At 43.7% G+C, this 24,691-nt stretch overlaps 1 protein-coding gene across 5 annotated transcripts in view; it reads left to right on the top strand.

Moving 5' to 3' along the window:
- Positions 1 to 1,356: 1,356 nt before the first annotated feature.
- Positions 1,357 to 24,691, top strand: part of ccdc88ab (coiled-coil domain containing 88Ab) — a 57,552-nt gene continuing 34,217 nt past the window's right edge. For all 5 annotated transcript variants that reach the window (XM_079280369.1, XM_079280370.1, XM_079280372.1 and 2 more), the window contains exons 1-3: positions 1,357 to 1,975; positions 2,101 to 2,201; positions 13,144 to 13,252. In XM_079280369.1, coding sequence (XP_079136495.1) covers positions 1,913 to 1,975; positions 2,101 to 2,201; positions 13,144 to 13,252 — 273 coding nt within the window. In that variant the 5' untranslated portion in view covers positions 1,357 to 1,912. The remainder of the gene's footprint in view (positions 1,976 to 2,100; positions 2,202 to 13,143; positions 13,253 to 24,691) is intronic.

Raw genomic sequence — 24,691 nt, 5'->3', positions numbered from 1 at the left:
CTTACATTGGCATGCTGTAACCTCCCGATGTGAACTCCCTGAGCTTACAACCCTCAAGTCAAACACGTTCTACAGAAAACAAGAGACAACAGGTCTAGTCAGGATCTCATATACTGTACAGCCTCAAGCTGAAGCACCAACCACAACAACCGTTACTCTAAATGCAAATGAGAGCCTCTGCTTATCCAGGAGAGCTGCTGCTGGAATGTGCTTATTATAAGTTTTAGGGGAACATACAATAATCTATTTGTTCCCGAGAGGTGACCCAGGTCCCCAGCTCCCAAATCAGTGATTGTGTTTTCATTGGCTATTTGGTCACACGGCCCCTGCTCCCTCGTCACACCGACAGAGTCATTCATCAATTGTTGATGAGGTGTCTCCTGAATAGGCAATGACTGTGGTATATGATTCACTCATTACCTTGCTGCTGATACAGCGATAAGAAATACTGTGTTTAAAATAACTGGTTGCTGATGTAATCAGCGCATTCTGCAAGAGCTTTGATACACAATCATAATATATCATTATTCAATTTACAATATAACAGAAAAATCAACAAATCTGAAACTGGAAATAAGTTATATTTGCATTTTTTTTAGGGAATTATCAAATCGGGCAATTATCAAAATAGTTGAAACTAGATTTTCTGTTCGATTAATCGGCTAATCGTTTCAGCTCTCGTGTCATTTCACTGTGTGTCCCAGGTTACTCATAGTTTCCTCGAGTATTTAATCCTGCATTATACACTGTTGAGACTGTCCCTCTATTCTGCAAAATGCCATGTGATGCATTTCCCACAAAAGGGGAATGCATCATGTGCGTTTTTTATTTGACTGGACAATGGTTTTACTATAAAGCTCAGGGCATAATTTACATTTTACAGTAGTCTCTTTGTTCATTGTCCACTAGGTGTCAGTAGACGTCTTGCTTGCTGCTTTAACGTAACCTACTGCATGCTGTAAATGCAGACAAAAGGTATGCATGGATCCCCGGTGTTTTCTACTTGCACAGAAATAAAACAAGCAGAAAAATGTTTAGCATACCATTGCATATACATTGCAGCTGCACTTAAACCTATTCCCTGTCCATTTATGTCTGCATCATTCACTAAAAACACGTCTGTCCAACACTGCTCTTCAAATACATCTAATAGATGACTCACAATTTTATTTTTTTGACGAACAGACGAAATCTTTATGGAAATTGATACTTTCATCGATGCCCTATTTTTCTTTTAGAGCAGAAGGGGCGGAGGGAGATGCAGAGGAGAGGGGCGGTACTGAGTGTCCTCCAGTCATCCTCTCGCCTCCCTCCTTTCATTCGTATGCTGCATTTCAACGGAGTCAGACAGGGAGGAGAGACCAGTAACTGCTTCAAAAGCCAATTTTTTTGAGGAGTAAACAGACGATTTTGAAAACAGGAACTTAAAATTCTGGACTTGTTTTTCTCCCCCCGCCGCACTGGATATTTTCTTTCATTTAATCATGTCGGAGGAATGTTTCTCTTGACGTTAATTCGCCTCTGTGAGACCCTTTTTTCTTCCAGAGCCAGCATAAAGCCATAGTACCTGGCTCAGGTCAGGTAGTGCATGTTACAAATAGAGAACATCTTTCCCTAATGGCTGAAACAAAAACAATGTCATTAATTCTCCTTCAAATGAGGTAGCCCAGCCCAGCCGCTGGCATCTGAAACAGCTGTGTCGTGTCGAGAAGATTGTGGATTAATATCTTTTTTTTCTCCTCCCACCACCTCCCCGAATACCTCTCCAAGAAACCACGGAGCCGCTTTTTTGAGTGGCCAAAATGAGCGTCGATTTAATTGAATCAACTACATGAGTGGAGTCAAAACAAACGCATATTTCTCTCCGGGAGTGCACTTTTTCTTTTTTTTTTAAACGGCGCCCTGGTGAAATATGGAAAGCGAGGTTTTCACGCCTTTGCTGGAGCAGTTTATGCTCACGCCTCTGGTCTGCTGGGTGAGCGCCCTCGTTCACTATTCACATGTGTATTAAGCTCACTCATTAAACACCCCGTGCTTTTATTGTGAAAGTGTTCATTGATTGTCTTAACACCTCTTTGCGTTGTCCCATTTATTTTGCAGGTGAAGACAGTCGGGCAGGCGACTCTGACCGATGGCACCCAATTATCGGAATATATTGAATTAGTGGATGGGATTTACCTGAACCAGATAATGCTCGAGATGTAAGTAATCTGACACACATTCAGAAATGCTACAGACCAACATCCCCTGCACCAGGATTGGTCATGTAAGAGCATGCAGACCTTTGCTTGGGATCTCAAATGCATGATGTGCACACCTCAAAAACCTGCATGATATAGGAGTCACTATTAATAGTTAGATAAGTAGATGTATGTCGTTTTTGCTTGGTCTTTGGGAGTGGACGAGAGACAACAAATGACACCCTGGGGCCTTCGGTGTGGCCATCCCCACATGACCAAATGAAGCATTTCTTCAAGAGCGCCAGCCTCTGTCCAGCACTTGGAAATTGGTCTGCTGAAGTGAATGTAGGCTACGCACAAACGGGACCTTGTATTGGGGGCAATCATGGGTCACGCTGTCAAAAAAATCTTTGCAGACAGTTATTGTGAGCATCCCTTGGAGCTGTGTCTGGTTGCTCTCACAAGCATCCGTGCAGCAAGCAGCTCCACAGCCTCCAGTAGCCTTGTGTGTGTGTGTGTGTGTGTGTGTGTACGCGTGTTTTTTCCAGTCGCAGCAGACTGTCATCTGCAGCTGACTCTGGGAGACGCATCGCTCCTGGAGGCTGCAGAGCTGACGTTTCCTGCTGTGCTGCAGATTAACAACTAGAAATAGTATAGCCGTAAGCGGACAGACACTGGAAGCAGTGCAGCATCTGGATGCAGATTACACAGCGATGCAGATCCTTCATTCATGTAGCAGGCCAGCACGGACACATGTTTGTTGTTACTCAAGTAAATGGGAAGTGGATTGTAAGACATTTGAGCGTAGAACTGTGTGTCTAGTAGATATAATAAAAGTGTTTAAGAATTCATAATTAAGAATTCATAATTCGTCATAAACATAAGTGTTTTGGAAATGCATAGTAAGATAAGCGTAAAGTGTTTTAGGATAAGCAGCTAGAAGTAGAATTTGAGACATGAAGCTTTTGCCAAAGTTGCAGAAGTTTAACGTTTATCCTGAAGGATTATCATAGAAGGGATTAAGCAATAACTGACTGTCTTTGAATGTGTGAGGAGCTCAGGGAAAGAGAGTCATGAAGACAGGCGTTTACAGAAGTGCACAGGGAAGTTAGCTCATAGAAGTTGAGATAGACTGAAGGGGAGGAGTTGCGAAGGGATATGAGGGCGGGAGATAGAAGTGTTTTTCTGCCTCTTATTAGCGTGTGGTTGCCTGGGACGGCTGTGTCCTGGGACCAGAGGTAGTTTTTTCCAAAGTGGGTTAATATTGTAATATTTCTTCAGAGTAATTTACTCCATTGTGTAACTGTAATCGTACTTGCATCAGTGGGATTAAATTCCTTTTAATCGTAAACCAGTTTTGGTAGATTTATTGTTGCAGCGTGTCGACTGTACAAAGCAGCCGGACACGTGGTCAGGCCTCCTCGCTGTGGAACAGGCTCAATTTCCACAGGATGCTTTGGAAGATCTCTTTATTTTCCAGTCACCTCCGAACATATAGCATGGCAGCAGACAGCTTTCCATTCCTTTGTCTGGTTTAGGGCTGCTACTTCCTGCTTGCAGGGCAATTTTTATCACATTTTCCACTAATGCCACACTCTACACTGTCAGCATTTACTCCGCCTGTCTGCCTGATCCCAGTGGAATTGATTTTCACCTCAGAAGAGATTATAATGTAGTTCCATAGCCGCACGTCTTGCGTCGCCTTCAGTGTCGCTCGTATTCCAAGGTTTGATTTGCAGAACTGTCTCTGTGAGGGGACGCTTGTCTTCTGCACAAGTGTGTGTCTGTGTTCCTACATGTGCAGAGTTTACCTCAGTGTATTCAGAGTGAATTGTTTTTATAAGGGTTAAGCTGTAGCTGTGTTGTGCATGAGGAGCTGATTAACGCCGAGTGGCCTTTTCCTGCCTCTGGTTGGTGTCCTCTTCCTCCTGCTCGGCCCTCGTCCTCTGTCCTCGACCTCCTGCCGCTGGGCTGCATCGCTCCGCTAAGCCGCCTACCTTCAGGTTTCAACTACCTCTTCGACCTCTCTTTCCCATGCTCGTGTGTCCTCCTACTCGTCGTCCTCCAGGCTGTGTCTCTACTCCTCAGAGGAATCCTTCAAATCAGAAAGGTGTTGAAGGAGGCCATTGCAGGTTCAGTTGGACAAGGGCGTCTTTCCTCTTCCACACACGGCCTCTTGAAAACGATTAACAAGTCATCAGTATTTTTAGAGCATTTTCCCCCGTTGGGAGATTGTATAGTGGGAAAGCAACCGGAAGGATACGAGGGGGAAGGGCTGGAAGCATGAGGGAGACAGAAAATGACATTTCCAAAATGGTTGAAAACCTTAAACACGGCAGCAACGATGCACAAAAAAAGAGCAAGAGGGCAACATGCAAAAAAAACCTAAATTCAAGCCGCGGTTTGCCACATGGCAACGCCTCAGATCTACATATCAAGACCGAGATGGTTGGCAACAGGCACTCGGTAGGATTTCTGTCTGCAAATAAGTGGAATGAGCTGGACGGGAAGTTTGTGTGGCGTGCTCCTGTACGGAGCAGCCAGCGTGGAGCTGAAATGAACTGTGACTGGCTTAGTGATCGCCTGACAGGATGGCGAGGATTGCCAGTCACTGCCAGCTCTGTTTATATTTGTGTGTGTGCTTTTCTGTGGGGCTTCTCTGTGTCTGCGTGGGAGTATGTGTATCTGTGGGTGTTTTGTTTTCCTGTGCATTTTCTTTTGGACTGAGGCAGCTGTTGGTAGTCGTCTTGCCCAGCCGCCCTCCCACACAAAAGGCCCACAGTGTCGGTCAGACGTTACGTTGTCGAGACTGCTTTTTGTCTGCCTCTCCCACTGTTACCAGCACCACGTGGACATCTCCAGTAAGCTGAGCTAACCGAAATACACTGTAATAAGCTAAAATACATGCATCTAAGCCACAATTGCAAGGAGTTTTAGATGATGGCCTTCCTCAAAGACATGCGCTTTGTTCGATTTTCTTAAAACTTATTATTGGGGGTGCACCGATCTGACTTTTTTCGTCCCGATAAAGATACCGTGGTGGCTTTGGGTGTCAGCCAATACCGAGTACTGATCCCATAACAGGATTGCGTTGTTAACCTGTAGGTGTTCCTCACTGTGTGGAAGTGATTGGGATCTTTCTTCTTTTGCATGTAAGGCAACATCAGTCTTGACTTAAACATTGCTTTCCTAACTTGCTTTTCCTAGCCCGATATTGGTGTCTGTGCATGATTTAATTCAGTATTAAAAGACAGAAATGTAGTTGAAACAGGCCTCAAGTTTATTCACATTTCTTGCTGTATGCTGGCTGGAAGAATTACACGAGTGTTGAGAAATGCCTCCTTCCCTCTCATCATCTCTCTCTCACCGTCACTCATTAAAAGTAGCTCAACCACAGGACAGTTTTCCAACTTCTTTGAGGGACTGTAGGCGATGATTAACGGGATTGTATTCATTCCAGGTCTCTGGCTTCCTACAAACACACTCTCACTTACTCGCTCTGTTTTTTCTCACCCCCTCTGCTCTTGACAGCTTGATATATTTCGTAGTGAATGTTGGTTGGCATTGCCCTGCTTGCGTTTGATCATTTCCTGCTAAAAAAAAGGCTCCGCTGCTGTTCCCTCCAGTCAGTACTGTTTACACTGAAAAAAACAACAATTGGAGTTCAGCACCATTTAATAAAATGGTCTCTGCTGCTAAGAAACACACAAGACTTCCCGAGTGGAGGATAAACACGTTAGTATGTTGTTTAACATGGTTCAACTGATTTACCTAAAAATCTTTTTCCTCTTTCTCTCTCACAAAGTCACACTAACGGTCCTCTGGCTGGAGAAACTTGAGCGTTTAACATTTCTGCTGGTGATGTCAGCTGTCGTAGTGTAAGCTGCGGCGTTGCTGTGTGCACGTCTCTGCGCGGCTTTAGTGCCGACATGGCAGACAGGCTGGCAGCAGTTGTCATCGAAACAGCATGGGAGAGCATGGAGGGAGAAGAAGAGAGACCCCAGGATTATCTAACGGTTTGCTGACACCCAGATGGCACCTCACCCCCCCCCCCCCCCCCCCCCCCCCCGCCCTCTTGTGACTGACATTACCTGGCCAATTAGATTGCCTCCTCCGGGCTGTCAAACCAATTAGTTTTTCCCGCTCAAGAGGGGTCCAATTATAGTTTTGTCAGAGTGACAACTGTCCAGTTGAATCCTCTGTTTTAGACCCGTGCTGGCTCATTGGCCTGTTCGGTGAACCCGTCAGTCTCGCCTCTACGGGCCTCTACGGACTAAGAGACACTTACCAAAATAAAAAAGATTTGATTAAATTGAATCTCATTTGCACAGCCCAATATCACACATTTTACACGGAGGGCTTTACAATATGTACATACTGTATGACCCTGGCATCGGAAAAAGAAAAACTCAACATCGTCAGTCCATATGACAGATATGATGCATATGAGAGTCGTAATAGCAGTAGTAGCACTAATAATTGCAGAAATTAGAGTAGAGTCCTACTTGATTTTTACATATCATTTGTCACGGTTCTTTTTAAAGATCTAAACTTGCACTGCAAAGTTGCGTGACCCTGGAAATCAGTCTGAAAACTGATTTTTATTTTGCTAGTTTTTCATTTACATATATTTTTTTTTCTGCTTCTGCTTTCTAGTAAACCTGTGAGTCAGGGAATATGAATCGATGAACACTGAATGCAGATTTGAAAGCGTTTTTTCCTCTCAAGGCCACGTTACGGTAATTTCTCTTTGTCGGCTCATAGTCACAGGATGTCCTCACCACGCTTGTCATCCCTTCCTTTCAGGACAGAATTGGCTTTTCGACACGTCATGCACAAACAAACCACTCGACCAATGAGCTCTGCAGAAGAGTCTCGGTGCTGAATGACGAGTGTTTGGACCCAGTTGGTCTTTCGTTGTAGACCATCAGATGCATCATTTGATTCTCTGCTTATTGTCGTACCAACATATAGAGGCTACATTCCGCTCATGCTCTGCTTTTTATGGCTTTGTTGCTCTATCTGAATATTCTGAGGTTACCAACCATCTGGCAATGTTTGTCTATTATTTACAGGCAGAATCTAGAAATGGTCACATACAGGCTGAATTACAGTCATCTTTTTCTTCAACATAGGGGGAAACTTTAGTGCATAAAGTATCCTACCTTGAACAAACTCCTGTTTATGTTGCCCTTTTAGACCGACTCCAATCAAGAAAATGACATGATTGATCATAATGAATGAAATTGATCATAATGAATGAAATTCATTAAGGATCTTCAATATGCCGTTTTGAATAACTCTCCCACACGCTCTCTCCTTTCTCCCTTGTATTCATCTGATACCATTGGAGCTGCAGCAATTAATTGATAAGTTAATGAGAGCTATTAAGTTAATTTTCTAGCAGAAATGTGCTGCTTCCAGATTCTCAAATGTAACAGATTCCAAATTCTTTTCGTCATGCCAGTAAAATAACCGCTGGATGAAACGAGACATTGGAAGACATTACCTTGGATTCTAGAAAACTGCCGTGACACTCATCTTGTTTGTCTCTCGTCCCTCTGTCGTGACACCTCCCTCTTTCTGTCATCCCTCTTTTTTTCGTTATGTCTCAGCACCTACTGCTGCTGTAGCTTTTGCTCTTTCTTTCTTTCTTTCCCCCTCTGCTCCTCCTGCTGGAGTCATTTCCTTCATCTCTGTCTGCTTGTCTGTCCATGCCTCACCTCTCTCTCCCCCTCTTCCTCCTCTGTTTACTTTGAGCAGCATGTTGAAGCCTTTGTTGCTTTCTCTGGTGCTAGGTACAGCAGACATATTTGGGATTCCAGCTGGACTAGAGAAAAGAGGCAGGCAGAGCTGCTGCTGGGGTGTCGGTCTGTTCGATTCTCCCACTGCTGCTTCCTGGACTGTGGGGTCTCCTGCCCTCCTCATCAATGAGTGTGGAATCACACATCAATCTGTCATCTCTCATAATCATGCTCGTGTCATGCCGTCGTCGCTGTGTCGGTCTAGCAGGAGGACGTATATCAAGTCAGACAGGAAGCAGCAGCAGCTGTGACCTTGAGAGGACAGCCCTTTTTAACAAGGCTGTGTTAATGTGAGGCACTCCACAACCGAGGACACGTTGAACCCCACGTGGACCATTTTAGGATTTTAAGCACAGGTTTCTCAGCCCTAGCAATTCAGAATCTGACTGGTTTTAGTGGGATCGGCATTTAAAGCAATGCATTGTCAGGATTAGTTGGGGTTTCTGTGCTGCACCATCTCTCAGGTAATGTCATATATTACCATTTAACCCGAGACTTTTATATTTAATCATACTCGTCCAAATTAGTTAATTTAGCTGTTGCTGCCGTTTGCTGTTAATGCAAACTCGACACTTCCTCCATCTGCTTCATGTTACCAGTAGCTCAGGGGGCAAAATCCCTTCTGGTCGCTGGAAGACTTTTTGCTGTGAAGCATCTGCAGGAAGTGTTGAGTTGTTGATTAACAGCAGCTTAACGTTGAGAATTACCAGCACAGTAGAATTAATCAGTGACCAAGTACAACACTTCTGTTAAAAAAAGAGGAACTCAGCAGAGAAGTCAGTGCGGCATGGCCGTGTTGTTTGGTTTACTTCGTAAGCCATTATGATACAAGCAATTTTACCTGTTATTTGAGACATTTTTATTGCATTTCATTGTAGTCCAGCACAAAGCAATGCATCAGATCACATCCAGTTCGGCAGGAAGGAGTTTAGCTGCAGTCCCTATGGATACAACGGCAGAGCCGAGGAATGGGAAGAGGCCCCGTGGAAGCAGAAAAGACAAAGACAGGAGAGAAACGGGTCCATGACGAGGAAGTAGGGTGATGATGAGAGCCACATACCAATGGTCAGGTCCTCACTGGGATTTTTATACACTTCTGTTCTCATGGGAAAAGGCTGGGGGGCAAACTGGGATGCGGTCATCTATAATGCAGGGTCCGACTCTGCGTCACAGCAAAATGTATAATATTGGCAAATCTGGCTGCAATTATGTTTTGTAATATCTTCCCATCGCAGACTGATGGTTCATGCTTTTTCCAAGCACAGTATTTTTTTACTTTGTATGTTAAACATGCATTACCGCCTCCTATGGAAGTAGAAGGATGGTGCCGTCGTAACATCTGATGTTCTGAGGTCGTTGCTTCATTCTTCACTAGTTTGAGATTAATTGCGTTCGTAAAAGTACTGGTTATGCTTGTTGCCTGTTTGTGCCGACTGTACTCTCAAGCTTCCATTTGGAAAGGCAGTCAGTGTGTTAACATGCACTCAGGTAACAAGATTTGAATTCCAATTATTGGAACTGCCGTGTAAATGTTCAAACCAAGTCATCTTGCTGTATTCTGAGTACTCATTTGATTTACAGAGCTTTATCACTTATTGCTCTCATGAATTAGCCAACTCCTGCCATGTGCATGTCACAGAGTGATGTGGGATAGCAATATTTGTTAAGGTATTCCGTGAAATTCAACCCCAAATCCTATAAACTCATTCAATATGTGAATTATCAGCTACTAGGAAACTTCCCAAACAACTAATTAATGAGACTTCTTGATTGTTTAGTTAGTAGTGTTTGAGTGAAGTGCATGTTCTGAGGGGTATTAGGGTAAACTGGTTAAAATGTTGTAAGTTTGACATTTTAGATTTCATGTTCTAGTTTGTTGTGAGTGGATGACTACTCATCTTCCTCTCAGACAAGTTTTAATTTTGAATGACGATGTTACAGAAACAGACCCACAGAATTGCCCTGAACTGGACTGCTAACATTAGCACGGCTGCTAATAACTGCTCACCCCCCTGATTCTTCTTTCGTGTGTATGTGTGTGTGTGTGTGTGTGTGTGTGTGTGTCAGTGTCTCACACACACACACACACGGTCCCAAATACACACTCCCCTGCTGTGTTTGGACAGTACAGCTCATAAGCTCTATCCCCAACACGTGGCCAAATGAAGCCTGCATTTTTTTATTTGTGTGTGTGCATTTAGCCTACTTTGTGTGTGTGTGTGTGTGTGTGTGTGTGTGTGCGTGCCTGGCTGCCCATGCTGACTGTGATGTAGCCTGTCATATATAGGTTAACACTACTCTCTAACTTACCCAGCCAATCAAAGGCAGGAGATGGGAGGAGAAAGCGCAGTGGCCCTAGGCTCTACATAAGGCTGCAGTACCCATCGACAGCACCGATGGACCGGCTTATTGACTGGCCGTCTGGCCGTCTGGCCGTCTGGCCGTCTGGCTCGCTAGTTGTCTGCCTCGCTGGCTGTTTAGTTGGCGTTCTGCCTACCTTATGTGTTTCTCTATTTAAAGCCTTAGGTTTACTGTATCAGCAGGAACAGGGAGGGAGGCAATAAGCGGGATGTTTGACCTCCGTTACCGTTCTAAGTCCCTGTGTTTAGTCGGCTGCCGATCCACAGGGGGTGTCGGCCTGTCGCGTGCTCCTATTTGTGGCATCAGAGCCCAAAAAAACAAGGGATGTACTGTGTGTAGTAGTCACGGTTATAATGTTGTGGCCGCCATGTTCTTGGCTGACTCTGATGGTGAAGGAAAATATGACTGGGCAACCCTTTTTTTTGCTGTTTTTCTATCTTTCAATCTCTTTCTCTGACACGCACGCAAGCACTTCATTCACCACATCGCCCTCCTCGCCCTGACAAGATTACAGCCTCCTGTGCTCCTTAATTAACGGGTTAAATAGACCCCCTACCATGGACCTCCAAAGGGGCTGCGTGTGTGTGGAGGGGGGAGATGGGGGAGGTCACATGACTGTTCATTTAGACCAGTATTAAAAAGAACCCTGTGTCCTTCTGATTAGCATGATGGTGTGTGTGTGTGTGTGTGTGTGTCAGTCAGGGCGGAGGCTGATCAAAAGACTAATTAACACATCCACACTGCAGCCGGTTGACTTAAGGGAAAGACATTCTGCCCTTGTTCTTTGTGTGGCACAATTAGCTTATTATTATGTGAGAATATTATTTAAGAGTTAAGCTACTCAAGCATTAAATACATATTCCAATGAGCACATTGTCTCTTTGTCATCAACATGTGAATTTTATGAAAACGATTGTTGGGAACTTGGGATATTTATATTTCTGAGTACAAGACAGGTTTGTAGGATTTGGTTTCATATGAGATGCATCTATGTTTAATCAGTCTTCAGTCTTAGAAACAGAGCAGCAGCATGGTAAAGTCATTAGGAAGAGCCATTCAACCAGAAGTCCCCCGTGACATCCACCGATCCAAGCATCCACCGAGCTGAACGTCCTTGAGGAAGATAAAGAATCCTTCACCTTTGACCTCTTCAAACAGAGCAAAATCCTGATGTATATGCCGTCTTAATGTTTTTTCAGGATTGAGCTTCATGCACCCATACAGACGTGCTATTCTGGAGTGCTAGAGCGCAGATGCAGGCATGCACACACACACACACACACACACACACACATGCATGACTACATATGTGTTACACACTGCATGCATGCATGCATGTGTTCACAAGCAGCCAGGACTGTCCTCCCCCCTACTTGGAGCATGTTGACCCTCATATATAGGTCATGGGATCTATGCTTTGAAGTCTGAAGTGCATATCATGAAAAAGAGAGCTGCCCTTCAGTACTGGTGGTGTGAGGCTCTACAAATATCACGAACACGAGAAGCGTTGTTTTCCCAGACAATCCCAAGGCAAATGTCTTGTGAATTATTTACAGGGTAGTTGTTTTAGGGGGGTGGGGGAGATTTTACTACTTTTTCCTCTTGGGCTTGATGCATGGTAGACGACAGATGCTTTTGACATCTTGAGGACTTACAGCATTTATTCACCTACAAACTGTACACACGCTGCACCGCTACGTTCACAGCTATAACGCTACTGCTAACTTCATACTCATCGTCTCACGCACGCTTGTTCTCTCGACCAGACTCGCTAACGTTACGCCAGGCTCACAATAAACGGGTGGAAACGCTGACAGAGTAAGCCAGGCAGGCGCACAGCTGACAACCTTGCAGCGAAACGAATTGATTGGATGGAGGCCGACTGGGAAAGTGGCTGCATGTATCCACAACAACACACTGGTGCATCGGTTATTGCTGCTGCTGAGCGGCTTGTTAGCCACTTCAACCACAGCACCCCTGCGTGCAAAACACTGATGTTGTCGGTTACCAGTTAATGATTGATTAACGATGGTCGTCTATCGGCGAGAAAGAAATTATTAAAAATGAGCTGCATGGATTGCTGATGAGTACTGACCATGTGACTGGCAGATGGCATGTTAAGCATCCAAAGAGACAGACACAAATAGCTCAGAAACTCACCTCTCTGTATCAACTAGTTACACCAATTAACATGCCGGTAACTGTGGTTTAACAAGGTTTTGAGATGAAATGAGGTTTGGTATTTTAAAGGAATCACCATAGATATGCAAAATAGCAGTGTGGATTGTTAGATAACAGCGACTGGGGAGGTGAGTTTGTGGAATGTCTCCGAGGCTCACTAAAACATGTTGCCACCCGTGATAGCATCAGTCGTCGTGCATGCTCCTTTTAATGTCCCTTGGGCAACACAGTCAGATAAAGACACGGGCTCTGTATCCTGCGAGCACCGAGAAGAACACTTCTTCTCTTTGATTCAGACAGATGAAATGGTCAGAATTACAGAAACATGCTCCCTTTACCGTGCTAATGAAATCTGTCTCAGTCGTTTGAAGCGCAGTCTACAGAGGGTCTGTTGTAGCTTTGACAATGTAGCCTGAACATTTAAATGCCGCATAGAGATGTTTGAATTGGTCTTTGAATGTGTCTGTGCTTTCTTTCACATGCGTGTGTCACTGACCCTACTTGGACAAGGGTCCATTATCACTGTGCTGCTAATGATTTTAGCCAAACACACACACACACTGGTTCCATCTCATAGACCAACATAGTGACACACGCTGCCATTTTTCTCCCCACAGAAATCCTAAGGCCACGGTGCAGAGGACCAACAAGAAGGTGAACAATGACCCCACGCTGCGCATCCAGAACCTCTCTATTCTCATCAGGCAGATTAAAGGCTACTATCAGGTGAGTTCTCTCTGCTGAACAAGCTGCAGAGTCAGATATCACCTGTTCCTCTTTTTTGCTTGAACAGTGTTCACGTTGCGAACTGTTTTATTTTATAAAACTTTTCTGTTTTTATTTCATGACCTGATAAATCAGCTTCAGTTTGTCTGAGGTGTCCTCGAAAGAGAATGAAACTACACAAAGCAGCATTATCACAGCGTTGCAAGACAGATGTAGAAGCTTTATTGAGAGAGATGTGACGGTGATAGAAGCACACCGAGTCACATGTAGTGAAGTCTTATCTCATGTTCTGTCTGTGTTTCCTGCTTCGCACAGTTGGTTAACTCTGTCCCCCACAGTTAATCTTAAAATGTCCCAAAAGGAAATGATTCAGACTTTAAAGAGAAAGTGGTGGAGGATGTGAGGGGGAGTTAAAGATGGAGGAAAGATGAGCTCCTTGATAACATATCAGAAAATGAGCCTCACACTTTTTTGAGGTGATACGATCACATGTGGAAAGCTGTAAATGCAGGAGGGAGTAATGCATTGATATACAAGTAGTCGGGGGGGAAATGTCTATAGACACAAATCCTGGACCATCTCTTAACCACAGTCAACTTTGCAGTACGCACACATAGCATGCTAAGCGGTTGATTAAAGAGTTTTCAGACCATATCAGTGGCTAGATGCCAAAAAGTTGACGATGTAATCGAAGCTATAATCTATTTCACTCTCTACGGCTGAGACTGTGAATAATTATGAATTCATGTAGATACAATACACTAGGTCTGACTATGACCTGAGGGCCTGAATCGTCGAACTGGACCCTACAAATCTTGGAAATGGCTAAACCGTCTGGGCTTGGTAGCACATGATCTGTTACCAACACAAATCGGAACAAACATGGTACACAACAAAATGTCAAGTTGCTGTTACAATCTTTTTTTTTTTTTTTCTATCTTCTGTCACACAGTATTGCTTAAATGCAGTGTCAGTTCTTAACTGTGTGTAAATGTTGATCCAATTGTGAAACCTGTGAGTTTAGCGGATTGAAACAATCCAGAGATAATATGATTCAATAAATTGCTGCAACAGCGTTTCCACCGTGTTTATCATGAACAGGAATCGAGCGTGACCCAGCATGCTGTTGCGACAGTGCAGTAAGTTTAGGAATGTTTATGTCCAAGCAGACACGCAGACAGACACCTCAGACTCCGGACCGTGACCCACATCCTCAGGGAACTTACTTGTCACCTAATTTAGTATTATTCAGGATGAAATGGAGACAGTGTGTATATTAAGGCCCACTTTTGGTTCATTGTAATTATTTTTTTTGTTGTAAATTGATGGTACTAAATAAGACTAAATAGTTCTTGTTGTTTTGATGTGTTTAGATAGTTCTTTAATCTGCTGTTTCTGTGTCTGAAGTTCCTTCTTACATTTAGCCCCAGAAGTCAAGTGAAGAGTGTCAGTGGCTGGATAATTGCTTTGTTAGGTCTAGTCTGCCTGGTCTTAAACATCCTGTTCATCACTCACCGTCTTATTTAAACAATCAGCCTATTGTGTAGACGTTGACGTTATAAGCCGACAAAAGCCCCACTAGGCCGCCTCTAATGGACAGCAGTGTTATTATCGGTGTTAGTAGCTGCAGGAGTTAAGTAGTGACCAGCCGGGTCGGTGGATGATGAGATGACGGGAAGGGTTGAAGACATAAAGAGCATCTTCGTGACTCACTTACCGACAGGAGGTACTCACATTTTCATCCTGAATCCAGCATTTTACTGTAATACTTCCCACCTTTTCTGTCAAAAAGGAAACTATTACTGAAAATATGAAATAATAATTTTTTTGCCAATGACAGAATGTGTACATTGTAAACTTTGTAAAAACATTGCAAAATCTATTTACCTTTAGTTTCATATATATTTTTTTTTTATTCCTTTTTTAAGTTTTACTGAATCAAATCATTGTTTTATCTAAAAGTTGAGTCGGCTTCTGTCCATTTGGCCAAATTGTTCAATTCAAAGTGAGGATTCTCATCTCTTTGTGAAAAATGGGTTCGTTAAGGAGTATATATTCCTGATGTGACTTTTTCAGTCCCGATACAGCTTTGGGTAACTGTCGATACCGGTCAGATACCAGAAAGAATGATCTCCGTCACTTCCACTCAGTGAGGCATTCAGCTTATTCATTTATGTATCAGGCATCAGGCGTGATTAAACATGGTTTCCCTTACTTTGTAAAGCAAAATGTAACAAACAAATACATGGATATAAATGTGCTGAATTGTTATTTATTAAAATGATGGTATCCAACACCAGATCGGCCCATTGTCAGGATACCCGATCCAACTATTTGAGTCGGTATCGGCCCGATATCTCAACTTAGCATTTGTGAGTAAACGGGTGCTGTTTTGGAGATCTAAATGCAGGGCAAGAAGTGCAGTGTTTGCATGTTTTGAGGGCATTTAACCCATTCTATTCAGAGTTGTTTTTGCTTTGGAGGACATTGTAAGGCAACAAGGAAACACTTGTTCGTCTGTGGTGTTTCATTAATCTTCTCCGTTTGTTGCTGCATCGCTCTGTTGACCTCCTGGTCACACTATTGTTCAGCCACTTGTGTCTGCAGGCTCTGCCTCACATAGACCACCTACGGGCTAAGTATTCCCGACACAGATGACTAATGCCCTCCTTGCTGTGTGTTTTTCTGCCCCCTTTATGGCCGTTCAGGGCCTTAACAACCCACGGAATTGATATTTACACCGTAATTTTGACTAAAGTCAGACTGTATCACAATGTGGTTCTTAGAAAAATAATCAGTGGCTTGTTCACATGGGGATATCAGTGTTTCACGCCTAAGAGTTTGAGGTTGGATGACAGAGAAAGTCATGAGACCCTCTTGATTGTTTGCTCCTCGAGTTTTCTCAGTTATTTTGTGCAGTTCCTTTTTAACTCCCTCTCTTTGATTTACAAGTAGTAGACATTAATTTGTTCTTATTTTACTGCTGCGATCGTTGCAGCTGCTAATCAACTAAAAGTGTCAAGAGGCTGGATAGTGTGTATTTAATCAGAGTAAAGAGACTGACTCAGATTATTAATGCTCAGAAGACGGCTTAAAAATGCAAGAACACGAAGTAGGAGTACGAGTACAGCCGGTCCTTCCTCTAATTGTTGTCTGGTCCGTCGACGAGAGACAACCATGAGGAGTATGTAGCAGAAGTGCACTCATTTGTGTGGGGAAATATAAGGTTACATGAAATGGAAACGCCCAAGTAAAGTACCTCAAAATTGCACTTAAGTACACTACTTGAGTACACCACCGCTGCCAGAGACCAACATCTTTCACAAGAGTACAACGTTCTTTATAGAATCTTAATCTTGCCGTCAAAGTGCAGCAGATTCATGCATTTGGTTTTAAAAGATTTCCTTTCAGGTTAGCGTGCCCCAGGACACCCCCCCCCAGAGGTTCTGAGGTCCACCCACCACAGTCTCTCAAAATCCTGTGGGAAACGCTGTACCCACTCACACACAGTTTCTGCTTTAGAATCAAAAGGAGCCAGTTCTTGGGGGTAATGAGGAGGAAAATTGTCTTTGATGTATGGTTTGTAGTAGTCTCCTTTTCCTGTGGTTGTTCTGTCGGTTACGATTTCCAGAACCATATGGACGAAGACGGGACTACTCAGGTCCTAGGCTAATGGACTTGGCAGGTTCTCAGTTTATTGTACTACTCAGCACTTTGACAGAGGACATGGAGTGAGTGGAAGCCTTGTATGGTTGGTTGCTTCCTCTCATTCAATAAATTGATCTCGCTTGAGACCCTTTTTAATTAGATTGTCCCAGAATCGGTTAGAAACCACTCTAGGTAAGGATATCGCTGTAAGTCAACAGAGCAAATGGTCATTATGTGTTTTCTTCATGGACCAAAAGTGGACAAACCTGAAAGTAATGCGTCAACGGTGGCTGAATTCACTCGCATAAAGTCGATTGTCTAACCCGGAGGCTACCGGTTAGAAGTGGTGTCCATAGATATGTTGTCTCTTTTATAAAAGCTCTATTTCATTTAGAGCGTCTGGCGGGTCAGCAAGGGCTCCGATTCAATAAAGTCTTCCTCTCTTTCTTCCCTCCCTGAGGCTCTGCTGGTATCAAGAGATGACTAATTCATGAACTTTCCTGAACCATCGGCGGTAGACTGTTGAGGACAGTTTTCTGGGACTTCCCTTTGTCCCTGTCCTCCCCCCTTTACCTTCACTATTTTCTCACTCCTTCTCCCTGCCCCTTGACTTCTGAGATGTAATCCTAGCAGTGTTTGTGTGTGCGTGTGTCGTTTTCCACATGGGAATCCCATGAAGATAGACTTTGTGCAGAGGTTGTGAAATGTGAATTGACGCAAGACAAGAATTTCAATAATAATGGTTTTCATTTCATAGCTCTCTGGGGCTGAGCTAGAGTGTGTGTCTGCGATCAAAGTCTGTGTTGTGTTTCTGGTGCAGTAGATTGTGTAGGAGGAGGTCAATGTCTAGACAGGCTTCAGAATCTGGTGAACAGATTAATGCTGAACAGCTGTAAGCATGTGTGTGCTTGTCTTAATGAAAGTACCATGCATTTTTAATGTTGCACATTAGCAGCCATGTTGATTGTAGTAAGATATTTCCTAACTGTAAGTGAGGGTAAATGTGCATGTTAGCAATTATCGTATTTCCGTTTCCTGAGTGGGATATTAACTTTTCCGGATGCTTGGTCATTTCTGTACAGCAGAGTCAACCGAAGGTTTCATTTTTCTGGTGGTCAGTCCAAATATACTAGGCCTCCTTTTTCATTTTGTGGCCTTGGTTTGGCATTCTTAAGCGGGGTGTAATACGGAGCTTCAGCCAGCTGAACTAAAGTCCTTTTTTACTCTCTTTTACTCTCTTCTCTCAAAGCTTGCTTAGTGAATCCCTTTGTCCTGGTTTATGAAAACCAGGCTCGGAGAGCATCTGGTGCCATTCAATGTCAAAACTACGCATTCAAATTGGTGGGATGGCAAAACCTTTTTCCAGTTGGAAAAATGTGGGTGCTTTACATTTTTGTTTTATAAGAATATTCAAGCTCCCTTGAATGTTATGTAATCTTGATTAGTTTTATTGCAGTCTATTGAGCCCTGTTGGGAAGTTAAAAGCAACATCTTTCTCTGCTCCCATCTAAAGACGTTACTTTTGGAAATAAGCGCAGTTCTGTCCTCTACATGCCACTGCTTTGGTTTGGGGGGTGGCGTAAACGTAAGGCCGGGAGCTCTGTTTTGACGGTTTAAAGAGTGACAGAGGGCACCATTCATGCTGAGCGGGCCGGGCCCCGAGGCGTTGCAAGGTTCTTTGGCAAGGCTCTCAAAATAGGTAATAAAGGGTAAGTTATCTGGCCCTCTTGATGTGTTTCATGAGTTATCATTCGTAGGCCAAGTTGAAACCAGCCTGAGAACGTATAAGTCAGTTAAGTATTTCTTAAGGTGAAGACGAATCCAGCGTACTCGACTGTTGCCTGGTTTGGGTTTTTTCCTTCTTCACGAAAGCCTCACAAAGATGCTCTGTTGCTGGGCCAGAGTGAAGCTGAAACACAGCCACACAAAGTACACTCTTTTACCCTCGTTTACGTGCACACACACACACACACAAAATCTGCTGCAACATTCTGTGTGGTTGTTTGGTTTTGACTCAATATAAAAAAAGAACATTCTTTTTTCATCCTTGTTATTACAGCTTTTGGCTCAAGCCAGCAGTTATTTGTATTGCCTTCAACCTGAACCCAGTCAAAACAAACAAATATGTAAATATGTTTTAATATCGGTTTGTTTTGTTTGTCTGGAATTCCCTATTGACTTCTTGTCTTGCTGCTCCTCTCAGCATCACTCATGGGCAAATCGGTTTATTCGGGCATATGCCTGTCGCTGCAGGTCAATGTGTGTTGTCATGCAGACTCGCACGCTAGCTCGTCTGAATGTCCTGTTGACCATGGCGTAGCAGCTAGCTAGCTAGCTAGCTAGGTTTTTGAACAATCACACTGGCTGTCAGACATTTCTTAAAGGAGTAGAGTTAGGGAGTATAGTTCTGAAGTAAACCTTGAATAAATATTATAAATGAAGTTAAAGCTTTGAACCCGTTGTGTTTGGTTCTGTTCCTAAAACCGTACAGGTGCTTGGATTAAGTATTTGTAAAGTTTGGCAGCTAAATAAGAAAAAATGCTGGATCACTTAAGAAAATGACGACGAATGTAAACACATTTCTGACTATTCTTTAGCCATATGCTTCATTTTGCAGCGCTGTTCTCCATTTCAGCAAGTCACTGGCCTCTTGTTCGGCCGTTGTCTCGCTTTCTTATTTTAGTTTTCTAAATCTTTGTGCCGTTTCCCACCACAGATCTATTGGCCCTTCAGCATTGAAGTGGTGGATTGTGGGTCCTTCAAGTGACGCCAACATCAGCTTGTCCATCATCTCTGCTTTCAGAGATGACCTCCAATCTGTCTTGATTCTGCTGAGACAGCTAAATCAAATGCAGCTGAAGAGACTTGGGTGCACGTTCTGCTGTTTGCCTTCATTATCTTCACAAGTTAAAACGGGGTTGCCACTGAATGCAACCAAAGTCCAAAAATGTGTTGCCAATTTCTCAACATGGAGCCCAAAGGCAACCTGGCAACGCATACTGTCGAGCCCTGCGAGTACTTTTCCAATTTTAAAACAAGGGAAGTATTCTTGTTATTAAATGTAATTTATTGCAGTCGGCGGTCTTGTTGGCCGCTTACTGCAGACAAACACTCACTTCTTCTGAGACATATTTGTACACAGACATCCTCACTGTTTTTGAGCTTTCAAGGCCTTCATGTCGAGTGGCGTTCCCGTTTACAGCCAGAACCACTCACCAGTCACATCATATAACCACAGCCTCGCGGGGGAACCCAATGTTGGCTTACCAAAATAACACGGCGTGTGCGTACATTTCTGCAAGCACCTAGTCTGTCCGTCCATGTGCCGAGTGAGCTAGAGAACATGTGAAGGGGACTTTGCAGCAGTTATGATGTAGAGTAGGTTCCCATATGCTGAAAGCGGGGTTTTTTTTTTTTTTAGGCACTAGCAGAGTTGCTTTATTAAGGGGAAGCTGGAAGCTGTGTTCTTGTTTTCCATCACTGAACAAGAGCATGTCCAAAAAATAGAATACATCCAGCCTTAGAATTCAAAAAAATTGAAGTAGTCTGAATGTTTTGGAGAGGGTGGAGGGGTTGGGCTTCCCCAGCCCACCTGCCTCCACCTTTTGAGACGAGCAGCAGGATCAACCCGTCCACTCGTTCAGCCTCAGGGGTTTGTTGTAAAAAGCACTCTAGCCGATAGATAACAGCGGAGAACAAAAGGAACCGGGTACTAATGGCTCGTTCTCTCCTCCTCCTCGTGTAAGAGATGATCCGTCCATCTGGCCCACAGGAGACCCCGGCTGCTGTCCTTTTCACTGGAGTCCACTGTTGAGCCAAGAGCAACTGTTGTCAGGTCACATTTAATTCATTAGTAGTTCAACAATTAGCTTTATTTCACTTCTTTATTCATCACATTTGCACATAGCCAGGAACTGCGTGATGACTAATATCATTACTTTTACAGGGTCATTCTTAATTCTCCATTATTCAGTTTTTTGAGTTCAGAGCACTTCTGTCTTTCTGCAGGGCAAAGTAAAACATTTGAGGATGTTTGACATTGTCATTCAGGCTTCTCTTTTAAAGAAAATGGTTCTAACCTTATTTGCACACATTATTACAAACTCTAGATTGAAAGAAATCCAAAGTAGTAGCTTTGTACACATTATGAGTTTCCCTTGTTGATTAAAACGTCCAGCTCACATCCATAGACGACCACCACTAAGATCATTTTTGTTTTCCTCAGATAAAATAAAGAGTATCAGAAGGAAGCCTTTAGTCTGTCTGAATAGGCGACTGGAGGGATATTGAACCGCAGTGCGCAAATCCCCCTTTGTGTTCTTATGGGTCTTTTATAGTGCTGAACAGCAGGACAAGCTTCCCTTGCAGTGATTCGGTTCATGGGCCTGTAGAGTGATATCAGGTGTTTAGTTGTTTCTCTGTGTGTGTGTGTGTGTGTGTGTGTGTGTGTGTGTTTGTTAGATGTGAGAGAAAGAGGAAGAACACTCCTTCCTATTGTTGGTGGTAATAACCTTTTCAAGTTCATAATCGCTGCAGTTTTTCAGCAGGAGGGAAGTCCGCAGTGCCTTACCCAGGGGAGAGAGTGTGTGTGCATGTTTGTACATGTGTGTCAGACTCACTAGCATGGGGAGAATAAACCCATCCCCTCGTTTCTATGGTAACACTCCATGTCTGCAGAATGGGTGTGATTCAGGGTTCAGGCATCATTTGCACGCACACACATACACACACACGCGCGCACACACACTGGCAGTACAATTAGTCCCCTATTAAATCTGTGCCACTGCGGAAGTTGTGCTTGGGTGGATGGATGTGAAGGAGTTGTAGGGAGGTGTGTGTGTGTGTGTGTGTGTGTGTGTGTGTGTGTGTGTGTGTGTGTGTGTGTGTGTGTGTGTGTGTGTGTGTGTGTGTGTGTGTGTTGGGGAGGGCTAGTTTAACAGACAGGGCTCCTGTGTGACAGAAACACATCAGCCTTGTAATCTTGTCACCACTTTAACACAAACTTACACACCTTCCTACTGTAAGAGCACATGCACGATTTATTTTAGTGTGTGTGTGTGTGTGTCCCCGTCATCTACCAAACTGATGGATCAGCAGAATATTATCTCAATTGTCAGCAGACCTCCATTCAGCCCACAGCTAGCTTAAGACAATAGAGCAGGATGCAGACCTCCAAATCATTTAGGTTTTTGTATCTCTGCCTCATAATGCTCTTTAAAAAACATATTCTTCAGTATATATTTTTCTAAGTTTGAATTGAGGATGTCGGGGATTTCATTTCCAGAGGAAATGTTGGAACAGCCCTGGGAGGATGAGGCAGATCAATATTTTTGTGATGGTATGTGAGTTTAACAGACCTGCAGAGCTAATTTGAAGACTGTATTGAGCTGCTCACATGGACATAAAGGCACGTGCCCAATACCACATCTCTTTTCTTACAAAACATATTGAATGAGCGAATCCCATTGTGTTCACCAAGCTCTCCTTTTAACCAACGCCTCATTCTATCAGCCCGGCTAAATGTCTCCGTGGGATGGAAGAGGAGCTGTGAATCCTGCTGGAATCAATAATACAGCAATATAGAGTCGGGGTAGGGGGGATGGGGGGGGGGGGGGGGGGGTGGTGAGAAGAGGAGGCAGCTCAGCGTTGCGTGCCTGGAGTGAGAAGTGTTGGAATCAAAGCTGCATCTCTCTCTTTCTCTCAGTCTTCATCTTCCCACTCTCCATTTCTCATTTATTCTCCATCATCACTCTCTCCTCCTCACTATGTAAATGTCTTTTTTTTTTTTTTATATATAAATGAGTGACTCTTCCCCATGTGTGCATTGGATATGGTTAGATAGTGACATAGTGACTGAGCGAAGGACGTTTCTGCTGCCACAGTCAGGCTTTCTGTTTGAAAGCCGAGTGAGAGAGAGTGTGTGCGTGCGCTTGCATGCCTGTCGGTGTTTGTCGCTCATCACTGTGACATGATCAGTGTGGTGGCTGGTCTCCCTCCTGCAGTGTCCATCATGTTTTATGTATGAGAGCTAAGCCTTCGCCAGCTAATCCAAGAGGCATATTAGTCTACTGTAGTCTAGCTTCATTAGCCTGCAGCTAATCCTCAAAGCATGTTATTATAACCCACCATCTTTCAAAAACACAGCCCTTTATGTACATGCACTATTTAACTGGCAAAATACTTACGGTGTTGTATTAGTAGTGTGTCCATCCATCCTTCCATTGCATCAATATAGTGCCACCAAAACAAAGTGGTGACCAATAAAACCAAAGCAAGCGTTATTTCCTTATATCTCCAGCTCCTTAAGCAGTCGGAGCATTATAGTTTGTAACTAGTGATTTAATATTCCTCTCCATACGGCATAAAATATAGACATTGTGCTGCACCGTGCGCTGCAGGAAAGACACAGTGGTGTTCGCACTCTGAACGTCTATAAATAATCTAGTCTGCATTATTCCTATAGTGCTACAATCTGTGTGTTTACTGTTCTAAAGTCAGATACCGAACAAAGACAAAAAATGAGAGGAAAAAACATTAGAAGCTGGTTTTTTTTTTTAACGTTTTTTTTTCAGACAGCTCTAAGCTAACTCCCGGGCATATCACAGGAACACGGACTGTAAGAACGGTTCAATGGAAGGAAAGGGAGGAAAAGTGGTTTTGAAAAGGCAGAGTGTTGCAATAAGCTCATGACTCAGCACAGTACAGGTCATTCCATTGTAAACTCTTTAACCGATACCCGCACTAAAGCCCTTCATGTCGTTTTCGCCTTGTCTTTGTGTTCAGTGAAAGATCAATTCTTTACTTCTTAGCAGCGGGAACTTGTTGTGATAAAGTGAGTGTGAACATTTTTTGAAAAAATATGACAGGGAAAAATAAAAGCCTGGCCAGAGATGTCGCGCTTGCACAGCAAACACATGCTGCCATTGAAGGGGGGGGGGGGGGGGAGAGGTGTGAGCATGTGTTGATGGAAAGCAGTGGTCAGTAGTGGGACAGGTGGTTGTGGAGAAGGAGTGTGTGTGGGGGTGATTGTGTTTCTTCTTTGTGGTGACTCATCATTCTCTGCAAAGCTGAAAGTACTGTTGGCAGTTTGCACAAGAGCAAGATGTTCAATCTGCTGGTGTCAATTCTCTGTCTCTCTGAAGATTGATTTAAAACACAACTAGGGAGAACAACTTTAGATATGAGGGTGACTCCAGGCTCCACACTTTCCTTTCGATGAAGCAGATTTAGGTTTCTTTGCCGTTTTTATAGTCTTGGCTGGATTCTGCCCAAAGCGGCTGTCATGAGTTCTACACGGTGGATTGGCTTCCAGGCACACCAAATGCTGTTCTGTGAGACACCAACTGTGGCCGTCCGAGCGCCGCTGATTATTCTGTCTGACGCTTGTTGAGTCAATCTGTCTCAGTCATCGGACAAAAAGACCGCTCCTGACTGGAACAGCCTGACACAGTATGACTCATCATTAGAGTCAGGGTCACCATATAACATCGGATTTGATGAATTATTTACTGTGTTTTTGGCACCACTGTATTTGTTGTCAATTTAAAGGCCGAGTCGATTTACAAGACCAACATACCGGTAATTCACTTTATAATATCTTAATCACAAACCTGAAAAGGGAATAGTCTCATTTCTGTTCCGTTGGTTTGAAAATGGCTTGGCTTTTTTAGTTTTTTTGTCAGTGACCCTGCATGACCTATACCCCAGTGTAAACAGAGAGATGTACGGACGGGGCAAATGGGGTCAGTGCTGATATCACCATGACAGAGAAAACGTGACAACCATGCTCCT

The sequence above is a fragment of the Melanostigma gelatinosum genome, assembly GCF_949748355.1.
Source record: "Melanostigma gelatinosum genome assembly, chromosome: 12".
Lineage (NCBI taxonomy): Eukaryota > Metazoa > Chordata > Actinopteri > Perciformes > Zoarcidae > Melanostigma > Melanostigma gelatinosum.
This window is presented reverse-complemented; position numbering and strand designations above follow the sequence as displayed.